General features: G+C 38.4%; 1 protein-coding gene across 4 annotated transcripts in view; it reads left to right on the forward strand.

Moving 5' to 3' along the window:
• LOC131237320 (peptidyl-prolyl cis-trans isomerase FKBP17-1, chloroplastic-like) overlaps nucleotides 1-21,078 on the forward strand; it is a 67,188-nt gene that overhangs the window by 20,810 nt on the left and 25,300 nt on the right. Inside the window, exons 2-4 of one of the 4 annotated variants that reach the window (XR_009167177.1) lie at nucleotides 9,478-9,600; nucleotides 11,634-11,750; nucleotides 18,711-19,084. Coding sequence is in view for 3 of the 4 variants with exons in the window: in XM_058235029.1 (XP_058091012.1) it covers nucleotides 9,478-9,600; nucleotides 11,634-11,750; nucleotides 16,100-16,162 (303 nt within the window). In the remaining variant the exon portion in view is untranslated. Of the gene's footprint in view, nucleotides 1-9,477; nucleotides 9,601-11,633; nucleotides 11,751-16,099; nucleotides 16,209-18,710; nucleotides 19,085-21,078 lie in introns of all 4 variants that reach the window. The other 3 variants (XM_058235029.1, XM_058235028.1, XM_058235030.1) reach the window with 3 other exon arrangements.

Below are 21,078 nucleotides of genomic sequence, written 5' to 3' on the forward strand. Positions count from 1 at the left end.
ATTCTAAGGATAGATATTCTCCTCTCCTGTCCAACCTTAGGATTTTAATCTTTCAGTTTAACTGGTTCTCTACTTCTGCTTTATATATCTTGAATTTCTATAATGCCTCATCTTTATTCTTCAATAGGTATACTAGGGTATAACGGGAGAAGTTATGAAGTACCTCTTTCCCCCTCTTGTTATTAAATTGCTCATTTCACATATGTCATTATGAACCAGGTCTAGGAGTTGTGATTCTCTTTTCACTCTTGGAAACGGTTTTTTGATTATTTTGGATTGTACACAAATACTACATTTGTCATTAGGTTTTGTGACGGGGACATCCTGTGCACGCCGTCCACACATGCACGCACACCACCCCCCCTATGCTCGTATGCCGGAAGGAGGGCCCCACCATCGATCTGGATTGATGACGATGTCCAGGGAGGGCCTCCTAGCTAGAAGACGGAGTTTTGATTCAAAAGAGTCGTTAGTCAAGAAAAGCCCATCATGGGATTTCATGATCGTGGCCCACAGGTCAGATTGATTTTATATTTTAGGTTTTGCTTATTAATGTTATTTAGAACATCATGGATGCTTTAGATTTATTTAATTAGTTTTTATTTTGGTTTACTTCATTGCCAAGTAGTAGGTTGCGCACATGGTGCGAGTTTTGGGGTATAGGATTTTCTTATTAATAGGCACCCCTTGTAGCTTTTTTCATTCATTGAAGATTAATAAAAATTCTGCGTTTTCCTACTCTCTGAGTTGTGAAGCCTAATTAGGTGCGAAGCCCTCCTTTCATCGAAGGGTTAACTATCGTGGTGCGAATCCACATCTATCCCGATTCGCCCCCATCCATCCCCATCTCTACTACCCATCTTCTACCATCCATTCTTCTCACCTTACCCCATCATCTACACTTCAAATCAATCATCTATTGCAGCAATTCTCCTCCCCACATCAGAATTTCAGAATCTGGCCTTACAGGAGGCTGAAACTTGGGCGGATCACCACGCACAAACCGTACATCGGATTGAGCTGAGATTTGGGGGTTTTGGAGTCCATCCCTGACCGACCAGGGCTAAGGTGGCCTTTTTCTGAATAGTGGGCCCTACACAAGTGCGGCCGGGATCACACGCACATGTGTCTGTGCCATTGTTGTTGTCCACGCATGCGGTACTTCTTTGGTTCGTCCCTTTCTTCTCTTTTACTCCGCTTTCACCCAAAATCCCTAACTTAACCTTAAATTATTCAAATCTCCAATTTTATGCCCATTTTCTTACCCTAGGGTTTCTCGAATTGGAATTTCTGAATCCCTTGGATTAGGGACTGATTACTATGCATGTGTGGATGATTATTTCTTATCTTTGAGTATCGTTTGGTTCATAATTTTTATTGATCTAGCCCTATCATGTGTAGGCCTGGACCTGCATAGATTCCCCTTAATTGAATGTCTGGACTTTCATGTGGGATATGGAATTTGTGTAAGTGTTTCTGAACTAACGTGATCTTAAGCCTGAAATCTCGCATATCATATTTAATTTTCATGTCTTGCATCAAATTTGGTATCAGAGCCTAGGGTTCTTGTAGGGGAATTCATTACATATTTAGGGTTTGGTTGTTTATGTCCATTACACATCAATTCTCATCATATATGGCTGTTTAGAGGTCCATAAACCCTGACATAAGCTGATGAAATTTTATGTTATCCCCTTATTTGAATTATTTTAGAAATTAACTTAGCTTTCTATTTCTAGGTTTAGAAACTTTCCTTTTCTGTTTTTTAGAAACTTTCTTAATATGTTTTTAGAAAGTAATTTCCTTTCCTTTTTCTTTTTTTAGAAACTAGTTCACTTTCCTTTTTCTTTTTTAGATACTAACTTACTTTCTATTTTCAGAAACTTTCCTTTTTCTTTTACTTTAGAAACTAGGTTGTTTTTTTCTTTAGAAACTTTCCTAATTTTTTTTTTTTAGAAACTTTCCTATTTTGTTTTTCTTAGAAACTTTCCTTTTTCGTTTTTAGAAACTAGGTTGTTTTTTATTTTTTTTATTTTTTAGAAACTTTCCTAACTTGTTTTAAAAAACTTTCCTTTTTCGTTTTTAGAAACTAGGTTGTTTCTTAAAAAAAAAAAAATTTCTTATATTTTGACAATTATATTGCTGAATTTTGGTTGATACCCTACACTAAACATGGAACAATTGCAAGAGTCACTAAATATGTTGTCTCAGAAGTTGGAGTCTTTGATTAAGTGCTTGGAAATGGACCAATGCTTTGAACAGCTTGATGTATACATTACTCGACTAAAGACCATCGCCAGGACAAACCTAACAATTGGGGTAGATGTCCAATCTCAGGTAAGTGGCCTAGAGGATAGACCAATGAATGGAGTTGGTCAAGGAATCAATTATGGGTGTGCACTCGTGCACCCACCCCATGAGAGACATCAAGACCACTATTTTGAGAGGTACAACATGTGCGGCCTTGTGGCTAGAGAGAGTGCATCAGAGGCTAGTGCAGAGTTGCCTACTGAGGCCATTTCGGTAATGGATAAGTTACGTGATGTCTTTCCTGATGATCTACCAGATGTGTCTCCCCCTAGGAGGGATATAGAGCACACCAGAATATGGGACACCGTAATACTTGCAGCCGAGTTTGCGTTTAATAGTTGTGTCGATAGGTCCACAGGTCTCAGTCCTTATGAAATTGTTACTGTTTATAAACCTAGGAAACCTATTGATCTTGTCCCTATGTCATTGTCCCATAGGGTGTCAGAGCCTGCAGAGTCTTTTGCACATCACATTCATTCATGGTATCAAGAAATCAGGCAAAAGATCACTACTAAACATTACAAATTTTCTGCAAACCAGTATAAATGTTTCAAAGAATTCAATATTGGGGACTCTGTGATGGTCCTCATCTGGCTCAAGCGGTACCCTCCGGGGGCCGTTCATAAGTTATACGTGCGTAGCGCTGGACCTTTCAAAATTATAAAACGAAGCGGTCTCAATGTGTATGGGGTAGATCTTTCACCTTCTATGGGAATTATTTTCATATTTGATTTAGAGGGTCTAGTTACTTTTCAGAAGACCACTCATACTTTGTTCGGCTCTTCGCCCACCCATCCTGATTTTCCATATTTATCCCTTGAACCATGGCCCCTTTCCAACCCATTTTCCCAACCTCTACCTCCCATATCCATTCTTCTTGTCCTTTCTTCCTAGCCTCTACCTCCCATACCTACCATTCCCAACTCATTTTCCTAGCCTCTAGGTCCCATACCTACCCGTCCCGACCCATTCTCTCAGCCTCTACGTCCCATACTTACCCGTCCCGACCCATTATCCCAGCCTCTATCTCTCATACCTACTCTTCCTAACATTTCTTCTCAGCCTCTGCCTCCTATACCTAACCTTCACACACCCAAAGAGAAAATAGAGGATATCCTGGACCATTAGATAGTTTCAATGTCGGACGGCGGGTTTCAGAAGTACCTGGTTAAGTGGAAGTCATGTCCAGCTTCAATCAATACGTGGCTCGCTGAGGAGGAGCTTCAGAGACTTGATCCTTACATCTCGGAGCGGTTCAGGAGTTTTATTTCGCCAGTGGCGAAATCTTCGCAACTGGGGAGAATTGATGGGGACATCCCGCGCACGCGGTCCACACGTGCATGCACACTACCCGCCTATGCTCGTATGCCAGAAGGAGGGCCCCACCATCGATCTGGATTGATGACGATGTCCAGGGAGGGCCTCCTAGCTAGAAGACGGAGTTTTGATTCAAAAGAGTGGGCCCGTTAGTCAAGAAAAGCCCATCATGGGATTTCATGATCGTGACCCATTAGTTAGATTGATTTTATATTTTAGGTTTTGCTTCTTAATGTAATTTAGAACATCATGGACGCTTTAGATTTATTTAATTAGTTTTTATTTTGGTTTACTTCATCACCAAGTAATAGGTTGCGCACATAGTGCGAGTTTTGGGGTATAGGATTTTCTTATAAATAGGCACCCCTTGTAGCTTTTTTTATTCATTGAAGATTAATAAAAATTTTGCGTTTTCCTACTCTCTGAGTTGTGAAGCCTAATTGGGTGCAAAGCCTTCCCTTCATCGAAGGGTTAACTACCATGGTGCGAAGCCACATCTATCCCGATTCGCCCCTATCCATCGCCATCTCTACTACCCATCTTCTACCATCCATTCTTCTCACCTTACCACATCATCTACACTTCAAATCAATCATCTACTGCAGCAATTCTTTTCCCCACATCAGAATTTCAGAATCTGGCCCTACAGGAGGGCTGAAACTTAGGCGGAGCACCACGCACAAACTGTACATCGGATCGAGCTGAGATTTGGGGGTTTTGGAGTCCATCCCTGGCCGACCAGGGCCAAGGTGGCCTTTTTCTGAATAGTGTGCCCCACACACGTGCGGCTGAGATCACATGCACGTTTGTCTGGGCCATTGTTGTTGTCCACGCATGCGGTACTTCTTTGGTTTGTATCTCTCTTCTCTTTCACTCCACTTTCATCCCAAAACCCTAAACCTAATCCTAAATTACTCAAATCTCCAATTTTATGCCCATTTTCTTACCCTAGGGTTCCCGGAATTGGAATTTCTGAATCCCTTGGATTAGGGACTGATTACTATGCATGTGTGGATGATTATTTCTTATCTTTGAGTATCGTTTGGTTCATAATTTTTATTGATCCAGCCCTATCATGTGTAGGCCTGGACCCGCCTAGATTCCCCTTAATTGAATGTTTGGACTTTCATGTGGGATATGAAATTTGTGTAATTGTTTTTGAACTAACGTGATCTTAAGCCTGAAATCTCGCATATCATATTTAATTTTTATATCCTGCATCATTTTGTATACTTAGGAATTAGAGTAAGATTAGACATATTATCCATACTACGATAATTAATGTCCTAATCTAGCATGCCAAACATCATGTGAATTGAGCATAAAAACGGAAGAAGAATTTTCATTCATAAGGTTCAACTTGAACATTCCATTGGATTTATAACCCTTCCTTGCATATACACCATTTTTTTATACAATTAATTTATCGGATTCAAATAGGAGTCTGAATCCAAACTTAGTCAGTAGACTAGTTGATATAAGATTCCTCCTAATATCCGGTACATGCAGCATATCGTTCAGAGTAAGGACTTTTCCGGAAGTTAGATTGAAACGTACCTTCATTTTTCCTACAACCTTGGATGTGGGGGCATTCCCCATATATAGTTCTTGAGTATCCTCCACTATTTTGTAGGAATTGAACATGTTGTAATTTCTACAAACATGTCCGGTAGTGCCAGAATCTACCCACCATTCAACATCCTCATTTACCATATTAACTTCAGAGACGACGGCTACAAGATTCATGTCTTCTGTCATATTGACTTGCCGTTTATTTTTTTACATTTTAGCCTGTAACAAATTTAATAAGTTTCTCTTGACATTATGAATAAATGAATAAGTAATCTGATTTTCGCTTGGCAGATGAAGTTGTGATTGGCTGTGAGTATATTTTTCTAGCCACTTCTGCTCGTTTTGGTGTTTTCGATCCATGCCTTGCCCACCAATCTATGGCGTCCAATCCATACTCGCAGTATCCATGCAAGCAGTAGCCATGGAGTGATGATCTCTTTGCATGTGAAAATCTGCAAATTGTTTGTGTAATAACTTTGCCTCATTTTGGTCTCGTGCTATTCTATCAAATGCTTTGAAAACACCAATATTGACTTCTTTATCTTGATTAAGGCTCTCTCGGATCATGCCCCTAAGAGCAGGCATACTTCCATCGGATCATAACACTGGCGACAAAGCAAAACCAAGACAATGTATAGGAATATTCATTCTTTCCCACTTTAGCACAATACTCTCAATTTCTGGACATTATTATTCTTTTTAGTACTTCATAAATTATCTTTGATTTCACCCAGCATTTTACCCATTCCTTCATATACCTTGCTCATGATTCGACCATCTCTATCACAAAATTTGATTAATTTATAAATGAGTTTTGTCATCGTTAGTGTTACATCCACATTGTTCCAGAACTTATCATTCTTTTTGCGCTCTGTCACTTCGGCCTCTGCTTCTATTGTACTTTCCTTTCCACTTTTCACCCACTCTTTCCATGATTTTGAAAAAAATTTACAGTAGACAGGGATTTGCTCACATCAACAAGCCTTCTCAACATGATATGGTGTGAGGCAAGTTGTGTTTTTGCCACTTCTAATAATTCTAATTTTGACTGGAGCTCAAAATATAACAAATGCATGGGTATGATTTCTAAAGTATTTGACAATTGTTTTACCCATCAAATACATTGTTCTTAACTAATCAAATGAGATTTCTAAGCCTTTGAAAATCAAATTTAATGTGTGAACAACATATGGAGACCAAAATATTTGAGAACCTGCTTCTATTCAAATTTGCAGTTTGCCGTATTGTCTGTCACAATCTTTATAGCATTTGATGGTCCAACCTCTTCAATATCTTTCAATAATAATTCTGCAATATTTGCTCTTATCTCATTTTCTGCTTCAAAATTATCTCGTTTTCTGCAATTCTATTTATTGGTGGCTTGTTCTTAACATCCGTCTACCCATTTGAAATAATTGACACTCCATTAGCATGCCAAGTGTCTTTCATAGTATATAATTCTCTGTCTTTGTTCCTTTTCACCTCATCTAATGATAACGTTCTAGCCTTATAAAATGAAGGACATTTATAACCTTTCGGACCCCTGTTTATTGCAGATATCATCTCATGGAATTGAGGGTTTCACAATACATTGAAAGATATTCCATGAGTACACAACGCTTTGACTATCTTGAGGTCCACAAAATTTCTATCTTGTACAGCGAATGCATCCTCAAGTGGGCTAGGCGATGATTGGACACATCGTTGCATTAGTGTTGAGTTCCTCAATGAAGAAGGCCTACTTTGTTTCTTAGCAGCTTCAACCTCTTGACGCACTCGTTCATATTCCGAGCGATTATTCATCAAGCCACGCATCTACCAATTGCAACTTTCTTCTCAGGCGGACCAAAGAAGTGTACATGAATCTCTTCTAGGAACTGACAAAATTCTTCTTATTGTGCTTACAAAACCCACTCTTTGTACCTCCTAGATTATTATTAATTTTTTCCTTCCGCCACCCCTTATAAAATAACTTCATCCAGTAGCGGTTTTAAGTTACTGTCGGATCTTGTCCGTTCTTGTGTAGAAGCTACAAAAGTAGTCACCACCATCCTCTTCGAAATGTTCCCCTTGAAGCTCTTCAATGTTGGTATCATCGATATTGACCATATCTTCGGCATCATATTCATTGTTTGAAGGAAGTACATGAGAATCATTCAGTCGAGATCTTTTACTAAACACCATGTTGAGAGATTAATTGAAAGGGTAGAAATTAATTATGAGGGTTGAGAGATTAAGAGAGGGGAGAGGGAAGCAGTGTTGGTTATGTGGTGGAAGAGAGTGGATGTTGGTAGTGGAGAGAGAACGCATATGAATTATGTGTGACAATACCACATAAAGTCCTCTTGACAAATCAAAGTTATTTGTAGGTGACTCACAATCCTAACTGTTCCCGTGATAGACTTTTGATTTGAACACGAATTAGTGGCCTTTTTAGTTTTAAATGTTCATTTGCATGTTGTGGTGGGGTTCTCCATCAGTCATCCAAGACGGGCAAAAGTGGAGAATGGCTTTGATGCCTAGGGTTGGGTTCGAGTCTGTTGGAGGTCCCATGAATTTGCACCATGCATCGCGCCCTTTGGATACAGAAATATCATGGGAAACATTGGAAATGTAGCATGTATCTTATAATATATAATGGCCTAAGAATCATTGGGAAACAATAAGAAAATGATGGTATTTTCAGTGAAACTTCAGGACATGATTACTAACTTAGAATTCAAAATATAACAAAAAGCTATACACAATAGGTTTCCATTTGTTTAAGTGATAAAACAATGTGCTCGGACAAAACTATGCTGAGAAATATTTCTCTGATCACTATTTCTCCACTAAATTCATGTTCTGATGCAAACAACCAAAGTGGAGTTGTTAACCACAACTACAAAGAGAATCCCAAAAAACTTTGGGCAACAAGTAGTTTATTATTGCTATTATTTTTCTAATTTCGCTGGTTATGCTGGTTTTAGTTGAAATATTGCATGTATCGCAAAGACATCTACAATATAACAAACTATTGCAAATATCGCGACATATCGGCATGCATAAAAATTGTGGATTTTTGTTGATACACGGGGAATTTTCTATTCTTGGATGGTTTTGCATATCTGACCTGTGGAACCAAAAATATCAGCCGATATGTTGGCCTATACATTCGACACACTGAACATTGCTTCCTGTTACCTTTCTTTTGCAAATTTCCCTCTCCTTTAGTATATAATGTCAAATTTAGTTTCCATATAAGAATTTGGATATTACTCATAGTTCTAAATATTGTTCAACACTGATCAACTCTGCCCAGTTGTCTTAATTTCGGTGGGGAACAAAATGAGTCACCAGACTAAAATGGAACTGAGAAAGTATTATTGCAGAATCAAATGGATTGGGGCAAATTTCTGGTTTGGTTCTTCAGGTGAGTCGCACTCAAGGTATTCAATAATGTTAACATTGGCTGTAATGGCCACTATTGGCCAGTCTTATGGCCCTTATGGTATGGGCCATAGCAGCTGTTACGGCCCTATAATGGTTAATTTTTTTTAAAGGAAGAAAATGTCTGCATCGGCCCAGTACAGCCCTGTATCGTCCTGTTATGGGCTGTAACGGCCATTATGGTCCTTACAGGCTCGTTATGGGCCTTTTTTTTTTCTCCTTCCAGAATGGGCGTTACCGCCCAATATCGTGTAACGGGTCCCAAAGTTAACTTTAAGTAATGGCCATTAAGTAACCATTTTGAATACCATGGTTGCACTCCAAAATTGCTATTTAAAACCATGATATTACCATCTCACTTTCAACAACGAAGAAAGAGGAATTGGTAGAGTTGCAGAAAGCCTTTTGGTTTGAATGAATCTAGTAGAGAAATATTGTCGGTTTTCAGAGTTGACCAAAATGATCATAATAATGGTAAAATATTCCTATTGCATTCATCTCTTCAAAGGGATGATGCTGTAGATATCTTCTAGAGAAGCTGCATTCATTTTCAAGGTGAGTTGTGATCGATTTTCATGTGTTAGAGGCAGCTCCTTCTGTACACCTGCAAGTACATACCAGTAATCTCAGTGGGTTCCACATTTCATGGGAGCTCAACTTGGTCTTGGGTGAAACAAAGAAATAGGTGCATTATATGCACCATGTCAGTTAGAATTTCTATTGATATTATTGGTTTTGGCCCGTAAATTCACATTGTCCTATATTCCATGAGACGTCCACATTTTAAATGCCATATCACTGTAAGGACACTGATTTAATACGGTTTATTTGCTGCTTTTGATTGTGAAGGTTGCAATTCATTACTATGGAAGGCTGGCAGCAAAACAAGGGTGGCGCTTTGATTCAACGTACGATCACAAGGACGAAATGGGCGACACAGTTCCTTTCATATTTGTTGTTGGATCGGGCAAAGTAAGATTTGATGACAATGTGATGTCTAGAGGAAATACAAGTGAAATATCTTGATTTTATGATCTGTTGAGGCATATGATGCGGCTTCAAAGCCTTGAGGCAGAACCTCATCAAGTGAAATACTTAATGTGTACTCCTAGAGTCATCCTACCTCAGTTGTATACACCTTAGACAGAAGGCGCTCTTTGAGGAATTAGCAATAAACTTATGGAATTATCTAGAACAGATGCTTTATGGATTGTTTTAGTTGGCGTACTTCTCATTTTTTATTTTCCCCCTTGTAGATCCTTGGAAAAACATTTTTATAAAACCATGAATCTCCATTTTTTTGTAGGCAAAATTTTTTTATTAAGCAAAAACAAAAATGCAGTGAAATTTATCCATTAAGGCAATATAAGCATCACCCACATGGAAGGATGCTTTAGATACACCTTTACACCTTCCACCAAACAATGTTCGTATTATCGATATTGTTACATGTATCATTGGCTGGGGATTTGGAAACATGTATAGATATCGCCGATATTATCTCTGATGCCCAAAAATGTATCATTAACTAGGGAAACATTGAGGAAACATGAGGAAATGGTGGAATTTCTCAATGGAACTTTAGGAGATGTTAAAATACACAAATTTGCATATTTAGGAATCGAATAATTGCTAAAGAAATGGGCACATGATAATTTTCTCTTTAATAGGGGTCTAAAAGCATTTTTTTTGAAAGGTTATGAAACTTTATTGGAAGCCGCCCAAAGGCGGAAAACAATACAAGAAAGACGACACAAAACAACAGAAGAAAATCAAATGCCCAACAGGGAGCAATCACAAAAGGATCCAAGTCCTTTAAACTCGAAACCCAATCTTTAACCCAATACATAGCTCTCATTGAGGAGAGGCATCCACTGTTTCTGACTTATTCTCAAAACACCTCCTATTCCTCTCCCCCAAATCAGACCACATACCCTCAAATCTCGAATCGAAGGTTCAAATCCTTGATTTTCCATGAAAAATATTTAGAATCAAGAATTTCTAACTTTTTGACATTGATTTTGTATGATTAAAAAAAAGGATCAAAATGCAAAATCACTCACCGAATGAGAACTGGCCCCAAATCCAGGAAAATCTTCATTCCAGTTTGAAATATAGGTTTTTCTCTCAAAAGATTCCAAAGGATGGACCAAAATCCACCCACAATGTGTTTAGAAGAGAAGATTGAAGGAAAAAGTAGAAAAAAAGAGTTTTGGGAGCTTTTTTGAAGAAAGATTTGTGGTTCCTGTCAGGTGTTGACGATATCTGTCGATATCGACAGGTATCGTGGATACCAAAGAACTTTACAAAGGAAAAGTCGCCGATATCTCGTGATATCGGCAATACACTGCGATACATGCCAATACATTGCATGATACTCAGGATTTTTGAAACTCCACCCATGTTTCGTATCGCCCACGTACGATACCGATAATATTGGCTGATATATCTGTAAACATTGGATGGTGGCACATGGTAGATTGTCTATGTGCCACATGCATTTGAAGATGGATAGTGGCACATGTGGACATTCACACATGGCACATGTGGGGCACTTGAAGATGGACAATTGCACTTGGGGCAGGTGGTAAATTGGCACATGCACATGTGGTGTGCTTGGAGATGAATGGCGGCTCATGTCGCACATGTGACATATTGACACATTGGAAATCCTTTCCTTTGAACATTGGAAATGTTCCAGGAAATTCCTACTGTGGGAAAATGCCTTTTCTACAAAAAAAAATCTTTCACAAATGCAGGAAAAGTAGTTGTGAAGGACATTTCCTTTCTTTCCATCCTACAATCCAACACGCCCTACAAAATTGTGTAAATGTCTGAGGTTCATGCTTCAAGGGCTCAAGGAGGCTCTTAGCTCACACTGTGCCTTACATTCACCTTTAAAATCACTGCAATGTAAATAAATGACTTTGATGATCCTGTCATATTGATTGTGGAATCAACTTGGGGAAGCTATTATTCTTAATTTCTTGAAATGCTTTTTCCAGGTTATCTCAGGCATTGAAGCGGCTGTAAAGTCAATGAAAGTTGGAGGTATTCGCCGGGTCATTATCCCACCATCCCAAGGATATCAAAACACATCACAAGAACCTATACCACCCAATGTACGTATTCTGTTATACTGCCTCCTATTTTCCTTTGATTGTTTAAGTAAAAGAGGACAATGTCAATGACATGAAAGAAGGCTTCAGGATGGTCTACATGGATAACATTAAATATCACTTTAACTAAGATGGGTTTTGGATGCCCTGTGAACATGGTTGCATAGAACTGATTTTTGTGCAAAATTGATGTCCTGCTTGTTTCTTGCCTATGATGAGCGAAATATTTGTTTTGTTTTGGGAAGACGGGAAGCGGATCAACTGTCTGATCTTGTTTCTACTTTGTGTGCCTTTCCAAAGCCATGCCTTCCAGTGTGCAATGGCCTTAAAACATCTCCACTGGAAATGTGGTCTGAGGTTTCATTTTTTAAATGCAACCTCGAAATTCTAACATTCAATCTTGGAAAAAATTTGTTTCTCAAATATTGCCTTATTGCTGCTCAACCCCAAACAAAACATCCATGAAATGAAGTATGATGACAAATATAAACAATCTTTCATTCATATATGAAAACTAAAGGTACATGCATGCACATATAGCTGTTAATGTTTATGTTTGGTAAAATTTGGTTGTTAATAAATCTCAATTTTCACCAAACATGCTCTCTATGGCTTTATTGCAAATACAAATAACTCGATTGGGTTGTTAGATTGCATCTTTTTTGTTAATTGGATTTGACAAGTCTATAATTACTAGATACGTATCTATGTACATCACCGTAATCGTTCGTATCTATGTGCATCACCGTAATTTTTTGATAAAAATATAGTAAAATTTTAGTGTTTTTTAATGAACCGTCCTTGCCTGATGAGTAGGTGGATAGGCCATTCCTACTGCTAACTGAGCGGCTTGTGGGGCACAACGTGCATGAGATCCACCCTGTCCATTATGTGTTGCAACATGTTCACCCTGAACCCAAAAATCAGGCCGGTCCAAAACTCAAGCAAGCCACACTGTAGGGAAGAGTTTGGATGGGCCCACCATTTGTTGAATTGGGGCCCACTGTTGTTTATATATATATATATTTTGGGGTTTGCTTGTTAGTACACACCCATGTCAATACACACACTCCATGTTAGCCACCCCCACTAGGGATCGATACCAAGACCTCAAGTGTTGAAACGAGGTATCTCTACTCAGTCTACCAGTTGAGCTATGGATCTGGGTGTCACTGTTGTTTATATATGCCATCCAATCCAATCATTTGATACCAAATCACTGGTAGGAAAGGATGTTGCAAAGATTACGCTGTTCTGACACATGTGGACCACACCATGTGAATTTATAGGTTTTAGGAATGATTTTGCACTCTTTCCTATAGTTTTGGATTCGTGTGATGTTTGGAGTCAGCCAAACATTAGGTGGCTCACCTGATGGATGGTATTGATCTCATACAGATGAAGTTGTTCGACCTATAGAAGCAATAGGCCACGCCCCTGAGTGCCCAGGTGTTGTGATGCCAATGTTTCCCTTTTTTGTAAGCGTATCGTAGAGAAGAAGTTTGATACTCTGGTTGACTGTGATGATGATACATAGGTACTCATAAATTATCTTCAAAAGTGCATATGTGAGATTTAAGTAATTCAATTGAAGCTGTCTGATTTATGGTCACTGATTTAGATGTACCATGAACCAAGATACATGCTTATTTGATTATCTGCCTATCAGATTGGTGCCTATTTATTGGACAGTTAAAATAAAATGTTAAAAACTATCCAATGGTCTAGTTTCAACAAACAGTTATCCACAAATAAGAGGTAGGATTGTCTGACAATCTGATTTTGGACTGTTATTCAGAGACAGCAGGCTGCACCATGTAGTCAGTTTATCTTGAGTTACTATATCCTTACAAACCATTTCCATGTGCCTGTGTATCAAGCATCATACGTAGCTAGAGTATCAAAAACTCATATTTCTCGTGCTCTAAAAAAGAGACAACGACTCTTAGCTCTCTCTCTCTCTCTCTCTCTCTCTCTCTCTCTCTCTCACACACACACACACACACACACACACACACACACACACACAGTTCCTTCTCTTCCCTTTTCACTATTCACTCTCTCACTTATCTGTAGCTTTTATAATTATAGTGGGTTTTGCTAATGCCCCCACCTTCACGGGGAGGTTAGCAACATCCCCAAACATTTTAAATGGCACACGGGGTGAGGGAAGTGTTTGTGGCAGTTCGGGACAGAAGAGAATGCCTTGTGCGAGGAATGGTAGGCAGTACAGGTGCGTAGCTGGAGGATGGGGTGTAAAAGACATGTCTCTTTATGAAGCATTGTGGATTTGGAAGGGAGTTGCAAGGCTCAAGTCCAGTTTTATTGTAGGGATAGGCTTTGCGATTAGAAATGGGGAGAGAATCATATTCAGGGAGGATGTGTGGGTTGGAGACATGTCCCTCCAAAAAGCTTTCTCGAGAGTGGCATGCTTAGCAGTGGAAAAGGATATAATGGTATCTAAGTGCTTCGTTGTCATTGGATCTAAGGTGGTGTGGACACCACCTTGTCGAAGGAATATGCTAGTTGAGGAAATTGAAGAATTTATGAGGCTCCTCGATCGCCTTCAAGCTCATGTTCCGATTAATGAAGAAGAGGATAGGATGGTGTGGTTAAAAGATAAGTCGGGATGCTTCTCGGTTTGGTCATATTATGAGTCCCTTCGGAGATAGGAGAGGGAGGAGTTAGCGAGCACATGACATATGTGTGACAATATGGAGCCACTCTGAAAATTGCAGCTTTTGGGTAGCTTGTAGGTAGGGGAAAGATTGTCTATGGTTTGTATTATTTATATGGAGAATAATACCAAATCTATAAATCACCTCTTCATCCATTGTGTGTTTGCAAGGCAATTGTGGAGCTGCCTCATAGGTCCTGATATATTATGGGTAATGCCAGAATCATTAATGGACCTTTTCTTGAATGGGCACGGTGTTTGGCTTGGTTGTAATTGTTGAGATCCTTGGAGGTTGGCCCTGCTGACTGCTTTATGGTCTATACGTGGGGAAAGGGAATGGATGGTGCTTCCGGAACGAGTGCAGTAAGGCAGAGGAGGTCCCTTCCAAAGCAAAGCGCTTTGTAGCGGAATTGGCTTCTTATATAAAATCTTTATAAGACTGTAATATTTCTTTCTTTTTGCCTAGGTTGTAATGCTTTGCGCTTTCTTAATAAATTGATTTTTTACAATTCAGAAAAAAATAGTAACTTCATATATCATCACTAGTTGGCAGTTGTGGTGGTAGTTGCTGTGAATAATCTCTATATTGATTGTATGGGTGTGGCGCCGTTGAATTCTGCCATGGAGACCGTAGGATCTGATAGGTAGGTGTAGGTATGAGCTCTACGATGTCCTGGTAGTTGTCATCATCATAATAAGCATGTGTCCTTTGACCATTACCAGTTTCACCATCATTGTAATCTCTCAAACTAGGCACCTTTGAATAATCTCTATGGCTAGTCATCGTAGTTGGGCTCTTTCTGTGGTCTTGACTGGATTAGCTTGGGCTGGGTACGGTGTCATGTGGATAATGATAGGTGCTAGCCACTACCGTCTCAGTCTCATTGGCACCACCAACAGATACATGTCCACCGGTACTACCAACATGGTCATCACTGTCTTCACCATTTTTGCTGCAACTGTGACGACTATCAGACTTAGTTGCACTGATACTGTGTCCTTCATCACCATCTTTAATAATCGACTTTGGATGACTTGGAGGTTGGGTTGTTTCTGCAATGAGATCCGGGAATTTTAGCTCCTCACCATTGGCTACATTTTTGTCTTTCTCCCTTTGTTCAAGCCATGAGAGAAGAAGATGGTCGTCTTTAGCCAAAATGCAGTATAAATATATTGGACAATACTGCATTAGGTTATTAGCCTTCCCTCTTGATTTCTTCATATTTTTAACCTAGTCTCACGTTGTAGTGAATGAATACATTTTTCTCCACCTTCTGCTTTAACCGATTCTTCTTATGGAGGATGTTGTCTGACTCAAAATTTTGACTACAACTCCTCCAGGTAGGTGCACTCGTTATCTTCATTTTAAAATTTACACCTAAGTTATCTTAAATCTTACATACCACTCATTATAGCTAGATTGGTTCTGTGTGTAATAGATTGTGCTAGTGGATCTACAAAGCTTTCCCATTGCAAGTGCATAAGTCTCCACCTATGAAAGATAAAGTAATAAGTACTCTGTATATGCCATATGTAATGCATTTTAAAATAAAAACCTTAATTTTAAATAGTGGTATCTTATTTGTAGCATCAGCTTGTCAATTAATGTCTTGCTCCAACCTCTTGATAACATTTTTCAGACTGACATTAATTTCATCATCTTCCTGATATGTAGGTGCGTGTCGGAATAAAAGGGTTAAGAAGTAGCTTGCAACTATTAAAGAAGAGAGCATATTAAAATTTGACATTATATGTTTAACAAAAGTAACTCACAAATTATAACTGTAAGTATGAATTAAAGAGTATGAACTAACTACTGTTAAATAGCTAAATGATTGTAACCTTTTTATCTACTGTGTAGAGATCATGATGAATCTGTTTATTCCAATGCTTATCTATCAGCTTTCAGTGATCCGTGTAGTGTTTATAATTGTGTAAAATAGACAACTTTGCCTCATCCATAGCCTCCTAAAGAAAGTCCATAGTCAGCCTATTGTTACTTTCTACAAGTCGAAGAACTTTAATAAAAAGTTCCATTACTTGCATAATTTTTAGGAATTTCTTCCAGTACTTGTTGTCTCTCATTGCGCGCATTGCCACAGGCGTGCGACTCCTTAGCTTTCCATCATACTTAGAATCTATCCACCACCGAGATGCAATTATCTCGTTAAATGCCCTTCTATGATTATATAAGCTCTTCATGGGCTAAAATTCATGGTGAATCTAGACCCCCTGACCTCAATAACTCTCGTCTACGTGTGAACTTCTTTTTGAGAGCAATTATCCAAATGTGATTGTAGATATATGTTACAATCAACCTTGCCTTCTCAAGTAACTTCAATACACTCTTCTTCTTCCCAATATCCTTGAGAATGACGTCAATGTAGTGGGTTGCGCAAGGTGACCAAAATAGATTAGGCCTCTTCTTCATAAGCATATTTCCAGTTGCCTTGTATGATGCTTCATTATTAGTGCCAATCTACACGACATTGGTCTTGCCAACTTCATCCACCATTCCGGCCATCGGGCTAAATATATATGGAGTAGTCTTCACTTGATCAGATGTATCAATGACTCTAATGAGCATTGTACCATGGTGGGAGTAAACCATGAAAATTTTCATGCTCAACCTCGTTGGGATAATTGAACCAACGCACGTGGTTGTGTATTCTCTGCTCTCCCATGTTCTTCTAAATGATTGTATATAACCCCACATTTCATTGTACACTTCATTTGAATATTTCGTGTTGATGTCGTGAGAACCGGGTGCTTTAATCTCATGTCTTGCATTTGCTGCTGCATCTACAAATACCTAAAAATACGGAGAATTTGCAACATGTTGAGGGATGCAATTTTCCCTATGTCATTCACAACCATTTTCCCGATGTCAAGTTGTTAATTGACAAGCTTAATCATTGGCTCAAATCTCCAATGGGCAACGATCTAACCCAAGTTACCCAATAAACACAACAACAAGTCCACTCCATTGAATAAGTGCCCACCACACCAATACACCACAACCTAATAGACTACTGCAACCTAATACACCAAAATAGAATGTCTTCATAAAAATGGAAAACATAAAAAAAATGTAAAAAAATGACCAAAAACAAAAAAAAAAGACGTGAAAATGAATGTATTCATCTACCATTTCATCCATATGTCCATTTCTCCAAATCAGTTTTTGAAAACAAATACAATTTTTTTGAAAATGGTTGAAAATGCATGAAAAAACAAAATTACAGCTCATAGATGGTAGATCTATGTTTAAACAACAATAACTTTTGATTTCCCCAATTTGATTTTTGAAAACATAAAAAAATTGAAAATTGCTAAAAAAGGGCTACATTAAAAAATAAAATTATGGCATATAAAATGTGTATCTATGTTTAAAGAACTTAGATCTATGCTTAAACAACATAAATCTATCATTCCCCCTAAAGAAATTTTGGAAAAACCAAAAAAATAAAATAAAATTGATGGTAAAAGAAGGTCAAAATAAAAAATAATTAAAATCTGGTAGCAAATGGTAGATTTATGTTAAAAAATATAGATTTACCTTGATCTATGATTTGATTTATTTCCCTGAACTTATTTTGGAAAAAGAATAATAATGTTATAAAATGCCAAAAAAAGGGTCCGAAAATACAAAAAAATGTTGTAAAAACTTTATTTAAGCAATGCATGTGTGAAATCCGTAGATCTATAGTATTCACATTGTATTCATGCATCATCATAACAATTTGTTGGAAAAAGTTTTAAAAACTACCAATGAAAGTTGAAAAAAAAAACATGAAAAAAATCCCCAAATTGAATGCAGATCAAGCATGATTTGATCAATTTGCAGTTATCATTCTAATTCGACATGATTACAACAAATTAAAAAATGTTTTTTTCTATCTTTTTTTTCCCCCCAAATCAACCACCATGAGTTTGATCCTTTGATTGTAGCCCAAATGTTGTAAAAACTTTATTTAAGCAATGCATGTGTGAAATCCGTAGATCTATAGTATTAACATTGTATTCATGCATCATCATAACAATTTGTTGGAAAAAGTTTTATAAACTACCAATGAAAGTCAAAAAAAAAAAACATGAAAAAAAATCCCCAAATTGAACGCAGATCAAGCATGATTTGATCAATTTGCAGTTATCATGCTAATTCGACATGATTACAACAAACTAAAAAAATGGTTTTTTCTATCCTTTTTTTTTTTCCAAATCAACCACCCTGCGTTTGATCCTTTGATTGTAGCCCAAAATTGTTGTTTTGATTTTTGAAACAGGTGTGGATCTGGTCGTAAATGGGCATACAACAAATCCCAAGCAAAAGAAATTCAACATGAGAAGGAAACAAGGGGAAAAAGTGAAAATGGCAGCTGGTTGTCTTTTTATGCCCATATCGGTTTGACGGATACGCATATGAGGTAGCGGCATTGTATTGGCTGATACATGCTGTATCAAATGGATAATATCCAGTTTTTAAGATTGGCCGATATAGATTCGTATCATGTATAGCACCATGCTGATACAGATGTATTAAGGCTGTATTGGCCGATACAAAACTGGCATCCAAATCTGTGCCCTCGAGGAACCCATCTTCTCTTCAGAGTCTTCAACTGTCACCCTCTCTCTTCATGGCGTATACATGAAGACAGAGGTGAGATGTTCTACCTCTCTCTCTCTCTCTTAGTTTCTCTTTAGAGTCTTCAATTGCCAGCCTACCTCTTTTCTTCCCTCTCTCTCTATCATGAATAGCTCTCTCGTTCCATCTCTGTACAAAATATAGATGAAGATGGAGAAGAGATGTTCTAACTTTGTCTCCCTGTCAATTAGTGTAAGGTAGATGATATGGTAGAGCAGATGGACTGGAATATGGTAGGAACATCTGCGAATAGTATCTATAGGCAATGTCGTTTCAATTGAAATATCGTGATAATATCGAAATATATCTACGATATTTCGATACATTCCGATATGTATTGCTTGATATCATCGATGCGTGCGATACTTATCGACAATATTGCATACCTGCATCAGTCCCCATGCGAAAAAAGGGAAAATTGCCAAAAATCTTAAAAAAACCAATTTCTCTGATTTTCTTTTACTTGGATTACGTTCCTAAGGGGGTTTCGACCAATCGGTTTCATTTGTTTGGAGAGAAAAGGAGATTTGGGTATGAAAATTGAGAACGGAGAGCATGTGGTACCAAAAACTCAATCTGTGAGTTTTTGTTAATTTAAGCTATTTTCTTTTGTTGAAATTGCTTAGAATCTGGGGAATGGAGTTAGTAATCCAGTAAGGAGAGTTTGCAACATTTAGAGCTGTGTTGCCTTGTATGAATAGCTTGAGTGCTGTTCTACCAAGCTTCTCAACAACAATTTTTCTTCACATTTGTTTCTACCTCTTTTGCTTGTTCTTATTTTCTACACAAATGGAATCACACGAAGTTCTTCCCATCTCCACAACAACATCATCCAAGTCTCTAGCAGGAGCTCCATATCCTTCGCTTGGAGTTGGAGGAGCATATGAAGGTTGTCGTCAGTTGAAGGCATGCCTTAGGTTCCCGAACAAACCATGACTCTCACTCTCACCCCTCCTCCCACTAACACTTCCTGTCCCAGTCCCAATCCCACCACCACTCCCACTACCTCCCCTATGACAGAAACTAACCACCTTCAAACATTTGCTAACGTTCTTCACCTTACACGAGTGGTGCACGGGCTCTCTATCTTCACTGTCGTCACCTCTCCATCAGAATCCTCATTAGAGTCAACACTGTCGTGATCACCCATATCCATATAATTAGGCCAAAAAACTTTAACTCGACCTGCATCAACAACATCCTGCTTCTTTTGTACAATAGCTTTCTTCTCCTTAATATATTCCAGACTCTTTCGCATCATTTTTCTTTTATGTTTTGGAATGCTTGGCACCCTACAACTTGCCCATTTTGTTGTGCTAAATGTTGTTTTAATTTCTCTAGTTAGTAATCTACCACAGTAATTGCATTTTTTTACATACCTATTTGCACCTACCTTTTGACAATGTTGCCACCCTGATGAGGACATCCGAGCACCATACCAAAGGAGGGCTGAGCCAGCCTCCTTATGGCTAGACAACCATTACATGGGGCCACTTGGCCCAATTCATATTCCTAGCCACGTTGAAGAACCCACGTGTGAATGCGGTGTTCGAATTATCTCCAATATTATCTTTATGTCCAGCTTAGCAATACCGATAACATTGGTAGCGATACCGATAACGTTGGTAGTATAAAAAATTCCAGGTATTAGCAATGTATTGCTAAGTATCACCAACGTATCAATATCGCTAATGTAATCGCTAGAGGCGGGCATCGAGTCGAGTCGGACCGGATTGGGTCCAACTCGACTCGGTCCAAAATTTAAAATGCACTAACCCAAACTCGATCCAATCCGGGACCGAGTCCGGGTGCTCTGACTCGATCCGATCTGTTACACTGCTGGCCTGATCTGAACCGAGTCCGACTGGGTTAGAGAAACTGAGTCGGATCGGGTTGTGTACGGTTCGGATCGAATCTTTTATTTTATTTTTTTTGAAAATTTTAAAAAAATAATAAAAAAAAGGATTTTCAGCATTAAAAAATAAGTAGGGCCCACCATAACGTTTATT

Source organism: Magnolia sinica, chromosome 2 (assembly GCF_029962835.1).
Source record: "Magnolia sinica isolate HGM2019 chromosome 2, MsV1, whole genome shotgun sequence".
NCBI classification, from domain to species: Eukaryota; Viridiplantae; Streptophyta; class Magnoliopsida; order Magnoliales; family Magnoliaceae; genus Magnolia; species Magnolia sinica.